Source organism: Drosophila suzukii, chromosome X, assembly GCF_043229965.1.
Source record: "Drosophila suzukii chromosome X, CBGP_Dsuzu_IsoJpt1.0, whole genome shotgun sequence".
Lineage (NCBI taxonomy): Eukaryota > Metazoa > Arthropoda > Insecta > Diptera > Drosophilidae > Drosophila > Drosophila suzukii.
The window spans coordinates 3,205,583-3,225,233 of record NC_092084.1 but is presented as its reverse complement, the minus strand read 5'-3'; the positions used below and the strand labels follow the sequence as shown (position 1 = coordinate 3,225,233).

General features: G+C 36.9%; 1 protein-coding gene across 2 annotated transcripts in view; it reads left to right on the top strand.

The window, feature by feature from the left end:
- Window positions 1–19,651, top strand: part of RhoU — a 56,716-nt gene that overhangs the window by 16,360 nt on the left and 20,705 nt on the right. For both annotated transcript variants that reach the window (XM_017081240.4, XM_017081239.4), the window contains one exon: window positions 18,016–19,164. In XM_017081240.4, coding sequence (XP_016936729.3) covers window positions 18,151–19,164 — 1,014 coding nt within the window. In that variant the 5' untranslated portion in view covers window positions 18,016–18,150. The remainder of the gene's footprint in view (window positions 1–18,015; window positions 19,165–19,651) is intronic.

Genomic DNA, 19,651 nt, shown 5'->3' with positions numbered 1-19,651 from the left:
CTTTGCAGAAATTTTTAAATGTGGTTTTACTGAGATACTTAGATAGAACATTTTTTAAAAACTTGGAAATATTTTGACCTTATTATAGAACGTTTAAAAAATATTTTTAAATGCGGTTTAAAGGAGATAACTGAAATATAACTGAATTTTGTAGGGTGCCAAAGGAAAAACAAAAAATGAACAGCTAATTGAACAGCCGGAAAGATTGGAAATACAACATTGATTTGCTTTTGTTAAAAATTCAATTTTAATTTACCACACTAAGTTTTTTTTTTTGGGTGTTGCAACAAAAAGTGGAAATCAAAATAGAGATCGGAAAAACATCAATGGTAAGACGATGGAAATTTACATTGATAACGAAGTGGTGCGTTTTAAAAATTGTATTTTATGATCCAAAACGAACGTGATCCCCACTATATACAACGAACTCAACAAAGGGGTCAACAAGTTGTCAACTTTTTATGATTATTTCTGCCTGTTATTTTCATTTCGGTTTTGTGGCCTTTGTTTGGTGTGTGTTAACCTTTTCTATTTGCATTTCCAAGTCGCTTTTCTTTATTTCTTTAAATTTTATGCCTTTTTTTATAAGCTCGCCAACGAAGCGTGTGAAAAAGCCAAGAAAAGCCAGAAAGAAGTGGAAAAACAGCGGATTTGACGAAGAAGAGGAGACTTTAAGCCAGCTAATGAGAAATAAAAGAAGAAGTGGCCCCAGTCTTTGTCTTAGTTGATTTTTATGGGGAAAAAGGTGAAATAGGCAAGAGGTTTCTTGTATTTGGTAAATGGCTGAGACTAAATGAATTGGCCATGTTAAAGGCTGCTAACTAGTTTGGGAAAAACAAAGAAAAATGTGGCAAGTGCCCCCGAGGAGATTTGAATTAGGGGGATTTATCTTTAAGTTATTTTTTGGATAATAGTTTTTCATAAATTAAAATTAAAAACAAGGTGTATTCACATCCTTCTACTTCAACTTAATATTTAATTACTATTATTATTTTTACTTTACTTTACTACTTTAATGGGTTTTCTACTTTTCCCCTGCGTTTTTTCATTAAGCCTTAAAGCTTAGCTCCGCCTTTTGTTGGTCGTTAATGAAATTTCAATAAAAATATCATGAAAACAATATTGTTGGTTTCTCTTTTTGCATCTCGGTAATTTTCCTTAATTATTATTTGTTTAATTGCGCTCATTGTTGTTCGGTTTATATGCAGACATACCATATATACTCGTTATATATATATTTTTTTATTTTTCCACTGTTTTTTGCCCGGCTTTGTTTGCGTTTTGGCTTAGCTTGCGTTTGCCTTTCTGATTATTTTAATTTTCGTTTCTCGGCTATTTTTTCTTCTTATTTTCTTTGCTTTGTTTTAATGGCTTTCCCACATTCTTGTAATTAAAATCCGTTTAACGGTGTTTTGCATATGCCTCGCTTCAAAGGAAAAGCCCACGAACTTGCAGCATTTCTTCAAGAGTTTTTCCTTGGGAGAGAACAAACAACAAAGTTAGAAATTACCTCTGGCACAGTGAAAACAATTTATGTGTGTCTCGAGTAGTTAATACAGTGAACTCCCATGATGTCGGGAGCAATTAAGTGTGCAATCCCCCCTACATAAACCGTATACCCATTTAGTTTTATATGTTGTTTGTGCATATATCTTTGTGCATGTGCCTTTATATTTTTATACCCATTACTCGCAGAGTAAAGGGGTATACTAGATTCGTTGCAAAGTATGTAACAGGTAGAATATAGCGTTGCTGACCCTACACAGTATATATATTCTTGAACCATGTCCGTCTATCTGTCTGTCCGTCCGTATGAACGCTGTGATCTCGGAAATTAGAAAAAAAGTTAGAAAGTTGGGATTTGGCATGTAGATTTATGAGGTTCCTGCACTGCGCAAGTTTTAGCAGGGTGGCAGCACCACTTAAATCCCCATATTGCAAAGACCCGCCTAGCGCCCAATATTTTGTAAATGGGATTTGGTTCTAGTTTTCAATCCCCATTTACATTCCAAAAATTGTTTAAATCATACCTCTCATTAAAAAGTTATTATTAAATAAAGTGTTCCATCTAGGAAACAGCCAATTTGCTGCATGCATATCTCCATCTCCCTCGCACTCCCTTTGGCTGAGTAATGGGTATCTAAAAGTCGATAATAGCGTTCTTCTTGTTTGTTTGCCACAAGAAACGTGCCAAAGCAATGTGAAATGCAAAAAAAACACGCAACAGAAGTACAGCAGTAATCATTTGAAGTCAGCTTCTGCTGCTTCTCTCTCAATTAACTTTGCATGCATTTAATTGCTTAGACAACGAATTTAATTTGATTTAAAGAAACCGAGTGCATTATATAAGTGTTACATATATGTGTGGCATATGCACATGGCTCGTAAGAATTGAAAGGTGAAAATGGCCAATTTAGCTGTGTAAACCAGAATTCCATGAAATATACCAGTTAATTGGTGCACAAATACAAAGTTCTAAGAGCTCTCCACTAAGAAGATTTTCAGGATAAGGAGTTTAATTCTTAACTTACATATTTGGCATCACTACACTGTTAAAAGGCAGTAGTAAATCCAAAGATTTCATATGCCATTTAAATAATGTGTTTCATCTTTTGCGGAAATTTAAAGTTTTAAAACCTTGATTTCAACGTTGTAACATTGAATTTAATTCAAGTACTTAATACATTACTTTTAATATTTATTTTACTGTAAATAACACCTGAAATTAATTGATTTATTATGATTTCTCAGAACCATCCATTCTCCATATTAAATTCTGTCTTTTCCTGCCCAAATTCCTTTTTCGGGAGCATAAGACTCTTGGCAAACATTTCACTTTAATTTTGTCGCCACTTAAATTTGATTTATTTGCTCCTGTCTTTCGGTGTTTTCGCCCGCCCACCCATTCGCCATTTTCCCAGTTTCCATTGGGTTTTCTTTTTTTTGGGCCTGATTTGACATTTAAATGCTACAACGATTCGTCTGCTGTTTGTCTGTCTGTCCGTCTGTTTGTCTGCTAACTTGGCTTTCATTTCCGTGTGACCCAAATTCGAGAGACGACAAATTGCCAAGAGAGATTTTCATTTGGCTTCTGTTTGGCGCCTCAATTGCCATTCACCCACGGCAATTAAACGGTTTTCAAGTTAACCTTTCGCCGACAGCCCACCATATAATATTAATTATAGTTTTTGAGGCTCGCGCTTGAATGGGTTTTCAATTAAGGAAAGCGCCTGACAATTAATTAATTAATTAAGTCCCTGGGAGTTTTCGTTTGTGTAAAATGTCGCTTGGTTTTCATTGGCTCTCGCTTTTCGTGAAAAACTGAGGGTTAACTTGCCTTCAAGTTAAAATTAAATGTATGTTGGGCATTGACAATTGACATCCAATTTTGCTAATATTTTAAAAACACTATAATTTAGTTGTTTATGTATTGGGTAAAATTTTAATTAAATAATTCCTATGAATCAAAAAAGAAGTTGAATAACTGAGGGTTAACTTTGTCTTTAGATTATAATAATATCGATTTAATAATTGTATGAAATAACTAAGTAATTTCTGTATTGGGTCAAGTTTGAACTAAAATTGTTCTTAAGAAAATTATGAATAATAAAAACTTGCCTTCAACCTTTCGGGGAAATCTTAGGGTTATCTTGTCAATCAATTATCTTGTAAAATCACTTTCAGCTGGTTTAAAAAAAATATAAAAAGGCAATTTTAAAGCACAGCATATTCTAGTTGTTTATTTATCGGATGACCATTGAAGAAAAAATAATTTCTTAGAAAATTTTAAACAAAGGTAAATATTGTTTGTCTTCATCTTCCAGGTAAATAAATATAGAACAGCTTCGGATTAATTTGTAAAGTACGGCCATTGCGCAGCCTATTCATCAGCCTTTGGCTCCATTCGCAAACCGATTCATTATCAGGGTTTACGCCCAATTGACTTTCGATAAACTTGCGAGGGTAAAGTAAGGCCCCTATTTTCTTTTCATTTTTTACCTTCTGAGAACTAGCCCTCATATTTCCTCTTTTTCCCCCAGTCCCCCCTTTTTTGAATGCATCATGAATGTACCGCCGGTGTTGTTGTTGATGTTGTTTGTTAGCCTGTTTTGTTTGTTTTACCTTTTTATGGCCTGACGCCAGGAGTCAGCTTCCTCTGGGGTTTCTTCTTTATTTATTTATGTTTGCTGTGTTTTTTGGGTTTTTTTTATTTGTGTGTCGCCAAGTTCAAGCCATTAAATTCATAAGATGGTGCCCGCCCTTAAAATATTTTTAATGTCATTGTTGGGGGAGAAGTTAATGTTTCTTAATATTTACGTGTTCTCTGGGTGTTTCCTATTTAATTATTTTTTATATACCTATTTGTTGGTTTTCCCATTTTCTGTACAATGATGTTTTTGTCTGCAGTATCTTTTGATTGATTAACGAAGTTGTTTGTTTAAAGGGCTTTGGGTTACTGGCTTTCAATTGGGGCTTTTCCTTCCAGCCAGCTTGCTTTTATTTCTTCACTTGTTTACCTTACAGGGCAATCGCTTTTTTCGTATCACTTTTGAGAGATCTTACCGATTTTAGTCCAAGGCTGCGCCTTGTCCACGATCGAAAAGGGCTGCATTGTAAGTCGAGTTTCGCCCAGCGGCTCCACCTCCAACTCTCCACGTAAAGTTATCTCAAGGTGAACCAACCGCATAAGGTAAATATAAGTACAAAAATCCCCATTAAAGGGCATATAACGCCAAGGTTGGCTTGTCGAGTTTTCGGTTTTTGACTTTTGCTGCTGCTGCGAGTGCAATTGCAAATTAAAAATTGTTTTTCCATAATTATTTCCCCGTTTTTTCTTATTTTGTACTGCCCCAGTTGATTGGCTTGTGCGCGAAAAAGGTTGTCCACGATTGTGTCAACTTGTCGCCGTCGCTTTTCGGACACTGAGGCAAACAAAAGATATATAAATACATATATTGGTATATAGACAAAAAACGCCAAAAACGAGACCAGAAAAATGTTTCCCGGTTATGCAATCCCGATTGTCTGCGGGCCGAAAAATGAAATGGTTTTTTGTTTCAGCGCAGGCGATTCTTAATTGCCTGCTGTAATTGCTTTCGAAAACTTGTTTGGTCTGTCTTTAAAAATATCAACTTCTCGGGCTGCACAAATGATTTATTTTTGGTTCTTTAAAAATATTGAAATATATTAAATTTCTTAAAAATATTTTGATAATATATTGGGGTAATATAAGTTAAGCATTAGTTAAAACACACACAATTGGTATTACATTGTTGTGTTTCTTGTTTGCACATTTAAAGCTTATGTTTTTATTTTATTCACATTTCAAATTACCATTAATAGTATATTTCATAGATTTATTCATTTATTATTGTGTGCGAAAACCTATCAATTACACCAGTTTACAAAAAAAAATTGATGAAATACGCCTTTCAGGAAACCTTTGTTTTCCGGTAAGATACATCTCCCTGATTAAGAAAAGGGCACTTAAAATTTTTTCTATGGTACCAATTTTTTTTAAAGTGTAAAAAACGTTTTTCGCACTTTTTTATTTTATAACTTGAGTTGTGATAAACCGAATTCGGTCATTAAGGACTCATTTTACAGGTAATAGAATGCCCTTTAACTTTCTTATACACATCATTAAGTTCCATTCATTAGTTCAAAAGCTACACTTCGTCAAAGTTGAAAAATTTGGAAAAAAATCAAAAACGCTGACATAAATGGCTTCTTTAAAAATACACGCGTAAAAACCGAAATTAGTTTTATGTTTTTTTCTTGATGGCTGAACCATAACGGAGAATATGCGCCATAGATCACGACAATCCGTTGGTAAATCGATTTTTAACAGATTTTTAAACGTATATACCCAAGTTCATTATTCGGGAGCAGCGGCCGTTAAACGTTATTTTAAATTTTCAGTGTTGGGGAACGTAAGAATTTGGTGCAAGTTGTTATGCATAACGTCAGTTTCCTTGCTAAAAATATATGAAAATGATTTCCTTGTAACTGCAATCGTATACTCTTTAGCTTGCACAGCGCTATAGCAAAGAAACTGACGTTATGCATAACAACTTGCACCAAATTCTTACGTTCCCCAACACTGAAAATTTAAAATAACGTTTAACGGCCGCTGCTCCCGAATAATGAACTTGGGTATATACGTTTAAAAATCTGTTAAAAATCGATTTACCAACGGATTGTCGTGATCTATGGCGCATATTCTCCGTTATGGTTCAGCCATCAAGAAAACAACATAAAACTAATTTCGGTTTTTACGCGTGTATTTTTAAAGAAGCCATTTATGCCAGCGTTTTTGATTTTTTTCCAAATTTTTCAACTTTGACGAAGTGTAGCTTTTGAACTAATGAATGGAACTTAATGATGTGTATAAGAAAGTTAAAGGGTATTCTATTACCTGTAAAATGAGTCCTTAATGACCGAATTCGGTTTATCGCAACTCGAGTTAGAAAATAAAAAAGTGCTAAAAACGTTTTTTACACTTTAAAAAAAATTGGTACCATAGAAAAAATTTTAAGTGCCCTTTTCTTAATCAGGGAGATGTATCTTACCGGAAAACAAAGGTTTCCTGAGAGGCGTATTTCATCAATTTTCTTTTGTAAACTGGTGTTATCAAATAAATGTTATATTTAAAATTTAAATTAGCTAAAAAATTGGTAGTTCATCTTTAAGCCTATCCACACAATTAACCTTTTTATGTATCTTAAAAAAAAAAACAAATAATATTTTTATACATTTTTAATATTACTATAATATTTTATAGTTAATTTAGAAAAAATGGTATATCATTATTAAACTTTTTCAAACAGTAAGATTCTTAATTTTTCTACTGACTGGCTTAAAAATGCATAGTATTATGTATATTTCCATATAAATAGGGAGAAATCTTTACCACTTGCGGGGGTGCTGTCCGAAATAAATGAAAGATATAGCTCCTCGAGACAAACTCGATCGGCCGCGGCTCAACTTAACTTCTTTTGGGCCATGTCTCTGCCCCCACGAAATGTCACTTGCCACAGGGCTCTCTCCTCGCCATTTGCTATTCGCTATTTGCCATTTGGCTTCGGAGTGGAGTGGAGTGGAGTTGAGCTCCATGTGTCATTTTTATCGCTTCACTCTATGGTAAACCCCGAAACCCCGAATCCCCGAATCCCCGAGTCCCCGGAACCCCGGAGCCCGAGTGCCCCAACTTTGCACCCCTCCTCGAATCCTGAAAGTGCTCCGAGAGGCGCTGCATAAAATTGCCAACTACACAATCGCAGTCTGGCTTGCTTTTTATGACTCAGAAGTGCTTTACGCTGTGATTGAGTAGACAGCCGACCGCAGAGGCGGACGGCGAAGGGGGATCGTATCGGGGGTCTCTATATAGGCACCTACATTTACAGATGATGTGCCGGGAGAATAAAGAGGAGCCATGAAAATGTGGAAATCGAAATTGTGAAAGTTAAGTAAATGACGGCAACTTGTCGCTGGGTCTATATGAAATAAAAATACTCCTCGGTTCCACGAATCGCCACCAAACACCCACCCAGCCATCGGGGAAATCGGATATATATATATGGTCGTGATTCAGTGGCAATCAAGGAGTAACCAATGAATATGCAATGGCCACTGTTTTTATCGAAGAAGTGAGGCGATAAAATGGAAATATATAAAATATTATGGTATTCCCACTGCAAGTGAGATAGATATTATTTCATAATAACATAACATTGTTTTAAAGTGGATTATAATATATATTTTGTATTTTCATTTTCTTTTAAATTGGTTTGTCATGAATACCTTTTATTTTTAAAATAACTATTTTGCATGTTGTGTTATTATAGCTTAATGATAATTTTTAGAGTGTTGCAGATATTTTGTATCTTAGATCACAATATTTAGACTGCTTATTTTGCATTTAGCATCTTCATCGCTTAATGATAATGATTTTTAGAACATTGCAGTTAGAATAAAGCTTTAACCCCACGTTTAAAAGTGTTATTAAGCCCTGTGCATACTTAGGGCCCTTTTTCCAAAGATTTATACCTTCGTGCTGGGTTATCTGATCTGGGAACCCTTGTATCTTCGGTTACCTCACAGTAATTTGCAGAAATTTGTTGCTGCCTTAACCGAGATACACATATATATATATACGTATATCTGCGGGGGTATAGCCCGGTCATGATGGCCACTTGCCACTTGGCCACTGGCCGTTCTGGGCTGCACTTACCTGGCTTACCTGGCCAAATTCCCAGTCATTTGGGTTCACTCCGATCCCGCTTTTAGCCCCCTTTCCACGGGGCGCAGTTTGTGTTGGCCATTTCGGTTGCCGTTTTCGGTTGTTATGGCCACTTGCAACACACACAAACACACCACCGATGCACGAGCAACATCATCACGTAGAAAGGTAGACGAACAACTTGGTAGAAAAAAAGAGGCAACAAGCCAACGAAACGAAAGAAAAATATCTGAAAAATTGATTAAAGTTCTTGCAACGCGCAAGCGGCATCAATTACCTGTTGCGGTTGGCTCTGAGGTTTGGCAACGGCAGCAGCAGCAGCAGCAATACAAACAGCAGCAACATCAGCGACGGCAGCAACACGAAACAACACAGCAGCAGCAGCAGCAGCAGCAACATCAACCAAAATCAGGTGAAGGAGAGATGAGGCTGCGGCTGCAGAAAATGAGGCACAACCGAGGCAAAGTTAAATATGATTACAGCGCTTGGCTTTTAGTTTGAAGCATTTTTCAATATATGCGATGATAAAAAAATAAAAAACGAGGAAAAAATTCGTTGTGGTTGCTTGTTGCTGCTGTTGTTGTTGCTGTTGTTGCTTGTGTTGCAGTTGTTGCCGGTTGGCATAATCAAGCTAAATTTGTTGTTGCCGCCGTTTCGTGAGCTGTCTTCGTGCCGCATCACTACACGGTAAAAAATAACTGCTTAACAAGCTAATGGTAAATTTTAAGAAATGTAAATATTATGTTTGAGGTTCTAAGGAAAAACCATTAAATTATCGTATTGTCTTTGTATCTTGGTAAAAAATTGTTTCCTCTATTCAAAAAAAAATCATAAATATTTATTGAGAGGTTTTGCAATAAAGATTCATTATAAAATGTATATTAGAATATTTGTTGAAAGGTTTCAAAATAAAGATTATTTATAAAATTTTTTCAGATATCTAAATTTGTGTTTGAGATTATAAAATTATATGTCATTTATTTATATTGTAGATAAATGGGTAAGGGTATAGTTATATAAAGGTATAGTTTAAGATATACGTTTAATTGCCTGGTAAATCAATGAGAAGAAATGTCAGTACAGTGTTTAAACCCCAACTGATAAGTCAGATTAGATGGAGAATATTTCTCAGGTCAATATACCTTTCGGTGTAAAAGAGAATTTCCAGTTTTGAACTTGGGCAAGGCTTTTCTTTTGGCTCTCCCCCTCCCTGCTTAATTTTCTGCTGTCTCTGTCTCGGTATTTTTTCTGTTTTTTTTTTTTGATTGATGATATTACATTTTCAACTCATGTGTGCGCCCTTCTCTTTCCCACCCTCTAAGGCCGTCTCTTTCGCGCTCTTTGGCTGCGAAGAAAGCGCTTAATTGCTTTTGAATGCTTTCCGTGAGTTGCATTTGCCGCCGCCAGCAAAACAAAAAAAAATCAGAAAAAATAAAAGAAAAGACAGCTGGTGGTTGGGGACCAGCTTGTTTATGTAAAAAATGTAAAATCATTAAGGCAAGCACAGCAGCAACTTGGGTTCTTTGGAGCTCGGTTCTTTGGACATTGTCTATGGGTCCACAGTTTGACAAGCACTGCGGGTAAATGCCAAGCAACTGGAGAGCCAACAACAAAGGGAATCTTTAAAGCTCGGCAGCCCAGCCACTCGAGATGGAACACTTGAGCTGGGGCTCCTCCTCCCCCCGAATGCCTCCCCCTCAATTGTGTAGAAATGCCAGCTAGAAAATCGAAAATCCAACCGCAAAGTGGAAGACTCGAGAAGAAACAACCGAAGAAGCCAAGCCAAGTCTTCTTTGGGCTCGATGAAAAGGTCGAAACTGTTGGCTTATGAAGTGGTTATGGTTTGATCTTAAAAGAAAACAAAAACATGGTATTACGAAAATGTTTGTTATTATGAAAAAAAATATACAAAGATAACTTTATAATATTTGATGGGAAAGGTGGAATAAGAAGATAATAATACATTTATATTTTTTTAAAGATCTATTATGTTTTAATGAAATTCAAGAACTAGTTACAAGAGTATTTTTAATTCTATATGTATATAGGTAATCTACCTATAAGCCTTCCGTGCATTGGTTATTATTTGGGTTTAGGTGATTTCAGGCTATTATTATTAATGATGTAAAAGAAATAATGGATACTTTAAAAAATTAATCAATTTACTATTTTTGTATACAGAATTTTAATATATGGTCTTTTTAAGCAAACCTGTAACGTATTAAAATATTTCAAAGTGAGTGTATTACTATTTTTCCATTTAGTATGTAAAGATTATCTGTAAGCCTTTTGTGCATGGGTTAATACTTGTATTTTGCTGATTTCAGGCTGTTTTTTTTGGCTAAACAATAAAGGAAAATTCCCTTCACATTTTGCAACATTTTCAAAGTTGAAGTAGCTGGTTAGGCTCGGGAAAAATAAGAGAGAAAAAAAGCGAGGCAGAAAGAAGACCATTTGCTGCATCATTAATGGAGCCAGTCTGGAGGGGGGTCCATCAGCCCCCCTCCCCCATCCCAACCTCCATTCAGCCCCTTTGATCATTGGGTAAATATCAACAAGAGTCCGTCCATGTCTGCGACTAAAAGATTTTTTCAATTCCTGGAATTTAATCAAGGTGCATCTGCAAGCCGGGTAAAAAACCAAAGAGAGGGGGCTACAAAAAAAGAAGACCGCTGGCGGTTGTTGGTGTTTTTGTTTCGGTTGTTGTTGTAGATGTGTCTGCCCAAATAGTTAAAGGGCAAAATAAATAAACGTAGTCGTTGTCGGTCGACAAATGTGACGACAACGCCGACGAAGAAGAAACTCTTGCCTCTATAATGATGTGCCGATAATGAAAGAGCAAGTTAATGTCTGCTGTGTGAAATCATTTTGTAGATGCGCGTGATGCGATAATATCTTCTACACCCTTTTGCTTTTCCTTTTACTCTTTTTACTGTTTTTACCCAGCCATGAAGCTGTTTTGTATCTGCAAGGTACTTGTACTTTTGCTGCAGTGACATTTAGTTGTGGCAACACACAGAGCACCTGCAAAAAAATCCAGAAAAATATGGAAACGTTTCACACGCTTAGAAAATCAAATGGAAAAGAATCCATAATAATAGTAATAGAGTAAGCAAAAAAGCAGCTGCTGGCCAAGAATCAAATCAATTTGCTGGGTTACAAAGAAAAACACACATATGTATATATAGTGAAGATCCGGAACAACAGCTGGTTGCGCTTCTCTATTGTTTTTTTGTATCCAATAGATATATGTGTGTATAGGGTTCTGCTCGAAATGTATCTCATAATTTGTAGGGGTTCTTGAAGCGTTTACCTGCTCTCAAAACTGCTCAATTGTTCTCGAAGGGATGCGGGGCTTGAAAACCGGTTTGGTTCCCAGATTTATTTGTTCAAATTTTACACCTGCAGAGATACAAATACAAGGATACAATACAAGTCACAGATTAAGATACATGCATGTTCGACCTGCAATTACCACAAAATAGTTTCCATCCATTATGCAGGGCCACCCAAAAAGTAGATTAAAATTTTGAGTCCTTCAATTTATTATTACAAAATAATTTAGCTGAAAATCATATTTGAATTTCTCGATTGCCATTCGAAAGGGTCCCATTTTTGCGCATTGCCCTCATTAAATATTCATTGTTCATTCAGATTCTGTGTATACTCGGGGACTATAATAACAATGAATACAAATTAAAGACCATCGGCAGACGCATTATGATGAGTGCATAATATTGGCAGATTCAGTTTCATTCACCAGATTACCAAGTGAACGGAAAGCGGCTTAATATGGTATGACGAGCGGAAAATTTAAAGCTGAAGAGGGGAAGACATAAAATAAACCAAGGGGAAAATACACATGTTCAGTGGGAAAAGTAGGGAATTTCGATAGATACAGCTAGCTTATGAACTTTAAGTCTTAAATATTTTGACCTATTCATTTTATTTCTTCGAATACTTTCATTAAATTTGAAATGCGAGTCAAAAAAAATAATATAATATTTTTACTTTTTCATTTATTCTTTAATTTTTCCGAGTATTTCAATTTAGTTCATTTTTCTATTTGTATCCAGTTTTTTCCTCTGCCAGTGATTTGTTGCCTATTCTTGAGCGCCTTGCTAATTTACGAGGCTAATTTGCTGCGGGAACTTATTCATTGCACTGCACTTGACTGACTAAGACTTGCCTTTTATCCCCTTTATTCCCTTTTAGCCCCCTTTGTTTTGTTGGCCATTTCCTGTCACGTCTCTGCCACATGAGACAGCAACAGAAAACAGAGAAACAGGGCCAACAGAAACAGCAGCTCAAACTGGTCAAAGAATTTGCAAGGAAAGTTTCGTTGGCTGCCAAGGGAAAAAGGTGAGAGAGAGGGAAAAGTAAGCCAATTGCCAGGGTCAGGGCCTAAAGAAGAAGCAGGAAAGTAAGATGAGCGGTAGCCAGGGCTCCCACTTTATCTTTTAGTTTCCCTGCAGCTGCATAAAGCGGAAAGTTTATCGAATCATGTGCAACTAAGTGACGAAGGAGATGGTCGGGTCCCCAGGGATATGGGCAGCCAATCACCTAAGTGATTATCCAGTTCAGGCATCTGGCAGGCGATATCTCATTTAGCTCCTCAAGATAGCTAATCGAACAAAAAATGCAGCTTAAACTATTAAGTTTTAGGTTTAAGTTAAGGTATTCCTTTTGATGTAAATATAGGTGTTGATAAAGATATTTGTATAGATGTTGATATAGATATAAATATAGATATTGACAATGGTACAGATATTAATATATATATGCATATAGATATTCAAATAGATTTTGATATTGATATAGATATAGATAATGATAAAGGTATTAATTTAGTATTCATTTAGCTATAGATAATCACACATATGTTGATATAGATTACCATGTAGATGCTGATATATATACAAAACATTTCTTAAACAAAACCTTACTTAGCAGCAAAACATTACTTGCATTCCTGGACTTTCCCTAGCCAAGGAACCCATTTTCTCTGGCTAATGCAATTATTGGCAGACGCACAAGTGGGCAGGACTTGAAGAGGGGGAAATTGAGGTGGTGTTTTCTGAAGAGCCTGGCTTATTTGCAGGAAGAGATCATGGCAAATGGGTTGGCTGGCGACCCGTTAAAAAGTCAGCTTTCAATGGCACTTTTTCGACGTCTGTCTCCTTTTCGTCATCCTGCAGATACTCCTCTTAATTTTCCCCCACCTACTGCCCTTTTTTATCCTTGACATCTTTTTGTCTCATTAACATTTGCGCCACACAATCAACTGCAGTCGACGAGACTGGACAGCGTTTTTCACCCGTTCCAGTGTCTGTTGTTTTTTGTATCTTTCCCCGTTGTTGCATCTTCTGCATGACACGCTCTGTCTTCTCCCCTTCTCCTGCCACTTTCTCCATGGTAATTCTTCTCCACCTCGACTGGAAATTGTTCAAAGTGCACAGTGGTGCAAAACTTATTATTGGTGGAAGTGGCTAAAATCTATATCATACCTTCAGTACCTTCGTTAATATTAAATAATTTTTGTTAGTGGATTTGTTATATTAAGTTTACATTTTTATACTACAATATAAATCACTAAGCCAGCCAAGGTAAAAAAAATGTATTTCCTGACACCAAAGTTAACTATTAACTATTTTTATAGGCCAGTGTTCCTCCTGCGGGGTTAGTCTTCTTCAGTTCTTCTGCTTTTTACCATAAGGAATGACACATTTTTTACTACAACAAATAGTTAAATTGGAAAAGTAATTATTGAAATACTAAAATTAGTTAGTTCTACTTTAATTAGGTAGATTTAAAATAAGGGTATTGTAGCTATATTTAATTACCAAACTTACTAGATTTTAAAAGATTTACGTAAATATGTACAGTAGGTGAATATAGGAATATTTAAATAGGGATTTTCCCCCCTTTTTAATAAGGGAGTGTGGAGGGTATTAATTCTTCGACTGCTTAACACCTACATTTTGTATTATCCCTGTTTTCTGATGCAATTTCAATTTAGTCTTGTTTGTTTTGTTCTGTGTTCTGGCTCTGTTTTTTATTATTATTCTTGCTGTATGTTTGTCATGGTTGATGTTGCTGCTGCTCGTTGCAGTGTTGCTGCTGTTGTAGCATTTGTTTGACAAGCACCACGTACAACATGCTCGTTTGCCGAGGGTTCGGGGGCATATGAGTTGGCTGCAAAATTAAAAATGATATGGAATCAACAACTGGCCGGGGAAATGGAGAACGGAGGAGGTGGCTGTGGAAATTGGCAAGCAAAAGACGCACTCGACCATGTTAACCAAGGGCCGAGAACCCGGGAAACAACTCAGTGGAGATACAAAAAGTCAACTTTATGACATGAATACATCGAGTCCGAGGCGGGAAATGGAAGTAAGCAAATACAAATGGAAACAATTAGGGGGATTGGGTGTATGACAAAATGAGATGAGGGTCTTGAAAAGAGATTTACGAAAGAATATCCCAGGATTTAAAGCAACAGGTTGTTTTTCCACACACCAACTCATTGGTAATGCATTTGAGTAAATTAAATGTGAACAATTAAACTACACACAATATATTTAACTTTTGATGCACCCTTTGGTCAACCCCAATAAAGTTTGGTCGCCTCTTTCCATTAAAGCTCTTAACTTTTCGCAACGATCGTGAAAAATATACATATTCTTTTATACTTTTTTTTATAGTTTTCTGTGTAGTTTTTCTTTGGTCTACCGTTTTTCTGACGTTCGTTAGTTGATGTCCGACCCTCTGTGGAAAAGTCGCACTCTGCTTTGTCATTTATGCAGTCAGCAATATGACAAAATGCTCCATGCGACGACCGCAGCCGAGGTAAAATAAAAATAGAAGGAGTACCTGAGAAAAAAGCTGGAAAATAACAGCGGGTGAATCATTTTAACTTTATTTTTTGTTACCCTCGCTATATTGTGCATTCTTCAGCCATTTTCTTTGATAGCTTTTTGTCCGCCTCTTTGTTTTTTATGACATTTTATTATGACGTCAATGGGGGAAGCGTTTAATTGACAGTTGCTGTGTGGGTCCTTCTTTTCCTCCTGCGGCTGCTTCTTCTTTCCTCTGCTTCCGCTCCTGGTTTTCCCGTTTTTATTATTATTTTTTAAAACTTTCATTTCTAACTTTATGCAAATGTCTTAAACAGAAGGGAAATGCAGTGGGGCTTAAAAAAACAAGGGCTTTGCGCACTTTTAATAAATGGAATTGACAGTTTTATTGCTGTTCAATATGTGGAAAGTAATGTGGCTGACGCTGCACTTTGGTCGTTGGTGACGTTGTTGTTTCCGGTTGGAGTGTCAAAGTTGCAGCTTCTGCTTTTGATATATGTAAGCAGTGAGTTTTGGTTTAATTTTAAGTGTTATATGGTTAATATTTGAATTTTTCCTACTTTTGAGTAGGTGTTTTGTATGTTGGTAAAGTTCTCGTTGTTGAAATTTTTTAAATTTCAGTATTTCCACTGGGTTTCATAATGGGAACCAAAAACTGCACTTCTACAATCCATAACTTGGGGATACCTCTATGAGTTTGAGGTTGAATTATCTAACATTCTTCATCAAAATCTCTCTTTACTACGAGGGTCAAAAATTTAACCCATTTTCATGTTCGATTTTTCAGTATTTCCACTGGGTTTCATTATGGGAACCAAAATCTGCACTTCCACAATCCATAACTTGGGTAATATGATACTGATTTTCAAGTGGGATACTTCTATGAGTTTGTGGTTGAATTATCTAACATTCTGCATCAAAATCTTTCTTTTAAACGAGGGTCAAAATTTTAACCCATTTTCATGTTCGATTTTTCAGTATTTCCACTGGGTTTCATAATGGGAACCCAAAAACTGTACTTCTACAATCCATAATTTGAGTAATCTGATACCGATTTTCAAGTGGGATACCTCTATGAGTTTGTGGTTGAATTATCTAATACTCTGCATCAAAATCTCTCTTTTAAACGAGGGTCCAAATTTTAACCCATTTTCATGTTCGATTTTTCAGTATTTCCACTGGGTTTCATTATGGGAACCAAAATTTGCACTTCTACAATCCATAACTTGGGTAATATGATACCGATTTTCAAATGGGATACCTCTATGAGTTTGTGGTTGAATTATCTAATACTCTGCATCAAAATCTCTCTTTTAAACGAGGGTCAAAATTTTAACCCATTTTCATGTTCGATTTTTCAGTATTTCCACTGGGTTTCATAATGGGAACTAAAATCTGCACTTCTGCAATCCATAACTTGTGTAATATGATACCGATTTTCAAGTGGGATACCTCTTTGACTTTGTGGTTGAATTATCTAACATTCTTCATCAAAATCTCTCTTTTAAACGAGGGTCAAAATTTTAGCCCATTTTCATGTTCGATTTTTCAGTATTTCCACTGGGTTTCATAATGGGAACTAAAATCTGCACTTCTACAATCCATAACTTGGGTAATATTATACCGATTTTCAAGTGGGATACCTCTATGAGTTTGTGGTTGAATTATCTAACATTCTGCATCAAAATCTCTCTTTTAAACGAGGGTAAAATTTTAACCCATTTTCATGTTCGATTTTTCAGTATTTCCACTGGGTTTCATTATGGGAACCAAAATCTGCACTTCTGCAATCCATAACTTGTGTAATATGATACCGATTTTCAAGTGGGATACCTCTATGAGTTTGTGGTTGAATTATCTAACATTCTACATCAAAATCTTTCTTTTAAACGAGGGTCAAAATTTTAACCCATTTTCATGTTCGATTTTTCAGTATTTCCACTGGGTTTCATAATGGGAACCCAAAAATTGTACTTCTACAATCCATAATTTGAGTAATCTGATACCGATTTTCAAGTGGGATACCTCTATGAGTTTGTGGTTGAATTATCTAACATTCTGCATCAAAATCTCTCTTTTAAACGAGGGTCCATTTTTAACCCATTTTCATGTTCGATTTTTCAGTATTTCCACTGGGTTTCATAATGGGAACCAAAATCTGCACTTCTACAATCCATAACTTGGGCAATATGATACCGATATTCAAGTGGGATACCTCTATGAGTTTGTGGTTGAATTATCTAATATTCTACCATAAAATCTTACGTATTAACGAGGGTAAAAATTGTAACCCATTTTCATGTTAGATTTTTCCGTATATATAGAATCTTTAAATAGTGATTTCAAGGGAAAGTAATGTTGATATTTCCCATGTAACCGAAGTTATTGATTCTACCTCTCCCAGGTGTTTTTAAAAGTTGGTGAAGTTGTTGAAATGGATATAGTGCTTACAAAGTGCTTTCTAGTGAAAGGTTCTATGTGATATTTCATGTGAAACTTTAGTTATTTCTGTCATTAAATGGTTACTCCAATAATTTTCATGTTTCTCGTTTTGTTTGACCATTTCTGTCGGCGAAGAGTTCTTGCTGCCTTAGTTCCTGTTGCGACTGTTGTTTGTGGTTCCTGTTTCTGTATTTATGCCAACTTAAGTTGCTCAAGCTCCTCCTTTTTTGCTTCCGCTGTGGCTGCAACAATTGCATCAACTGCTGTTGCTCTGGCGACTGTAGTAGCAATTGCGGCTGACATATCCCATTACAGTTTCCGTTACTGGTTGCTCAAAGGAGGTAATGTTTTCAACGACAGCTGCACAAAACATGCAAAGCAGTCTAAGAAAATGCTATATGATTTTTACTGCCAATAAATGAGACTCTTTGGCAAATATATATATTAAATTTTCCTTCTCTTTTTATCCAACAGCTACGCAAACTGGTGGAAAATTGTGGCAAACTCTTGTGTGTGTTTCGTCCGTCGTCCACCCAACTGTCATTGTCTTTTGGCATTGGGCAACATTTTAATTGAAAAAGTTTTGCCAACTTGCACGCAGGAGGAGAGATGACTGTGAAATTGGCCAAGCTGTTTGGGGGTGGTGGTGGCCTCGAGGTCCTGGACTCCAACCAGGAGCCACATCAGGAGCAGCAACAGCAGCAGCAACCACTGGCTGCCACAATGCAGCAACACCAGCAGCAACAGCACTTGCAACAACCACCACCTCTGCCGCCCCCAAATGCGAATATGAAGAGCCTCAAGTATTACGAGCACCTGCAGGCCACCTATCTGATGGATCAGGATCACGATCACGATCACGATCAGGACCAGGATGACTACGAGGACACCTGCATGCAGCGCAACCATCCGTACAACAATTCCCAGAGACCGCTTCTGGGCGATCGCCGTCCCCAGCTCACGGTGATGAGTGTTGGCAAAAAGGGAACCAAATCGGGGGGAATCCCCCAGCAGCAGAATCTGCCACTGCCACCACCATTGCCACCCCTAAGGACCTACATCTCACCCTATGTGCAGCAACAGAAGCGGGACAGTGCCAAGGGATTGCATGGATTCAACGATTTCGATGCCCTGTCCCAGCAGTACAATCAGCACCTGCAGAGTCCCCACATTGGGTATCCCTATGGCAGTCCACCCTCGCCGACGGCTCAGTCAAGTGATTTCTGCTTCGATCGACAGACGGGACTGGTAATGATGCCTGGTAACACCAATACCACCTCCGCCGGAGGGGGTCACCACCAGGTCATCTCGAGCAGTTCGAGCAACTGCAGCAGCTCGCACACCACATCCACCTCCTCGCCCACCCGATATTATCCCGATAACTCGGGCCATACCAGTCTATATCCCTCCCGTTTCGAGGATGACTTTTGCATGCGTCGTCCTGCTCCGGAGAGCACTTCGTCACCCATTGTCGCTGGAGGCGGCGGAGGAGGGCGTGGCAGTGGACCCTTCATCTTTGGCATCGCACCGGAGGACCAGGTCACGGACTATGGCAGCAATCCACTGCCCCCAACGCCCCCGCAGCTGAAGCAACAACAATCTGTGATTAGCCGTAGTCCTTTGGTAAGTTGACATTTCTTATCCCAATAGATTGAACTAGTATTGAAGCTAACCATGTGATTATCAAATTGATACTCAAATTTTCTTGCGGCTTTCCTTTATTCTTTAAAAACAAATTACTTAACGTCTATCATATGGAACTGCCAGAAATAATACTCCGAATTTATTCAAGATATTTAAGATAATGTCACCCTGAAACCTGGATTTTAGATTGATTAACCTTAAAAATACCAAATTGATAATACATTTCTTAACTTCAATCATATAGGACTGCCAGAAAGAAAACGTATAGTTACTCTACGATAATAAATATTTTTTGTTCAACAAATTACCTTCCATCATATAGAACTGCCACAAACCACTATATATTAAAGACTCCAAGGTTGTCATGTTAGGACAATATAATAATAGAGTCGCCTCTAGCAGAAGCAACAAATTTACCAACTGTATAGGTCTGTAGAAAAGCTGGAAAAACCTTTGCTTTGTTGAT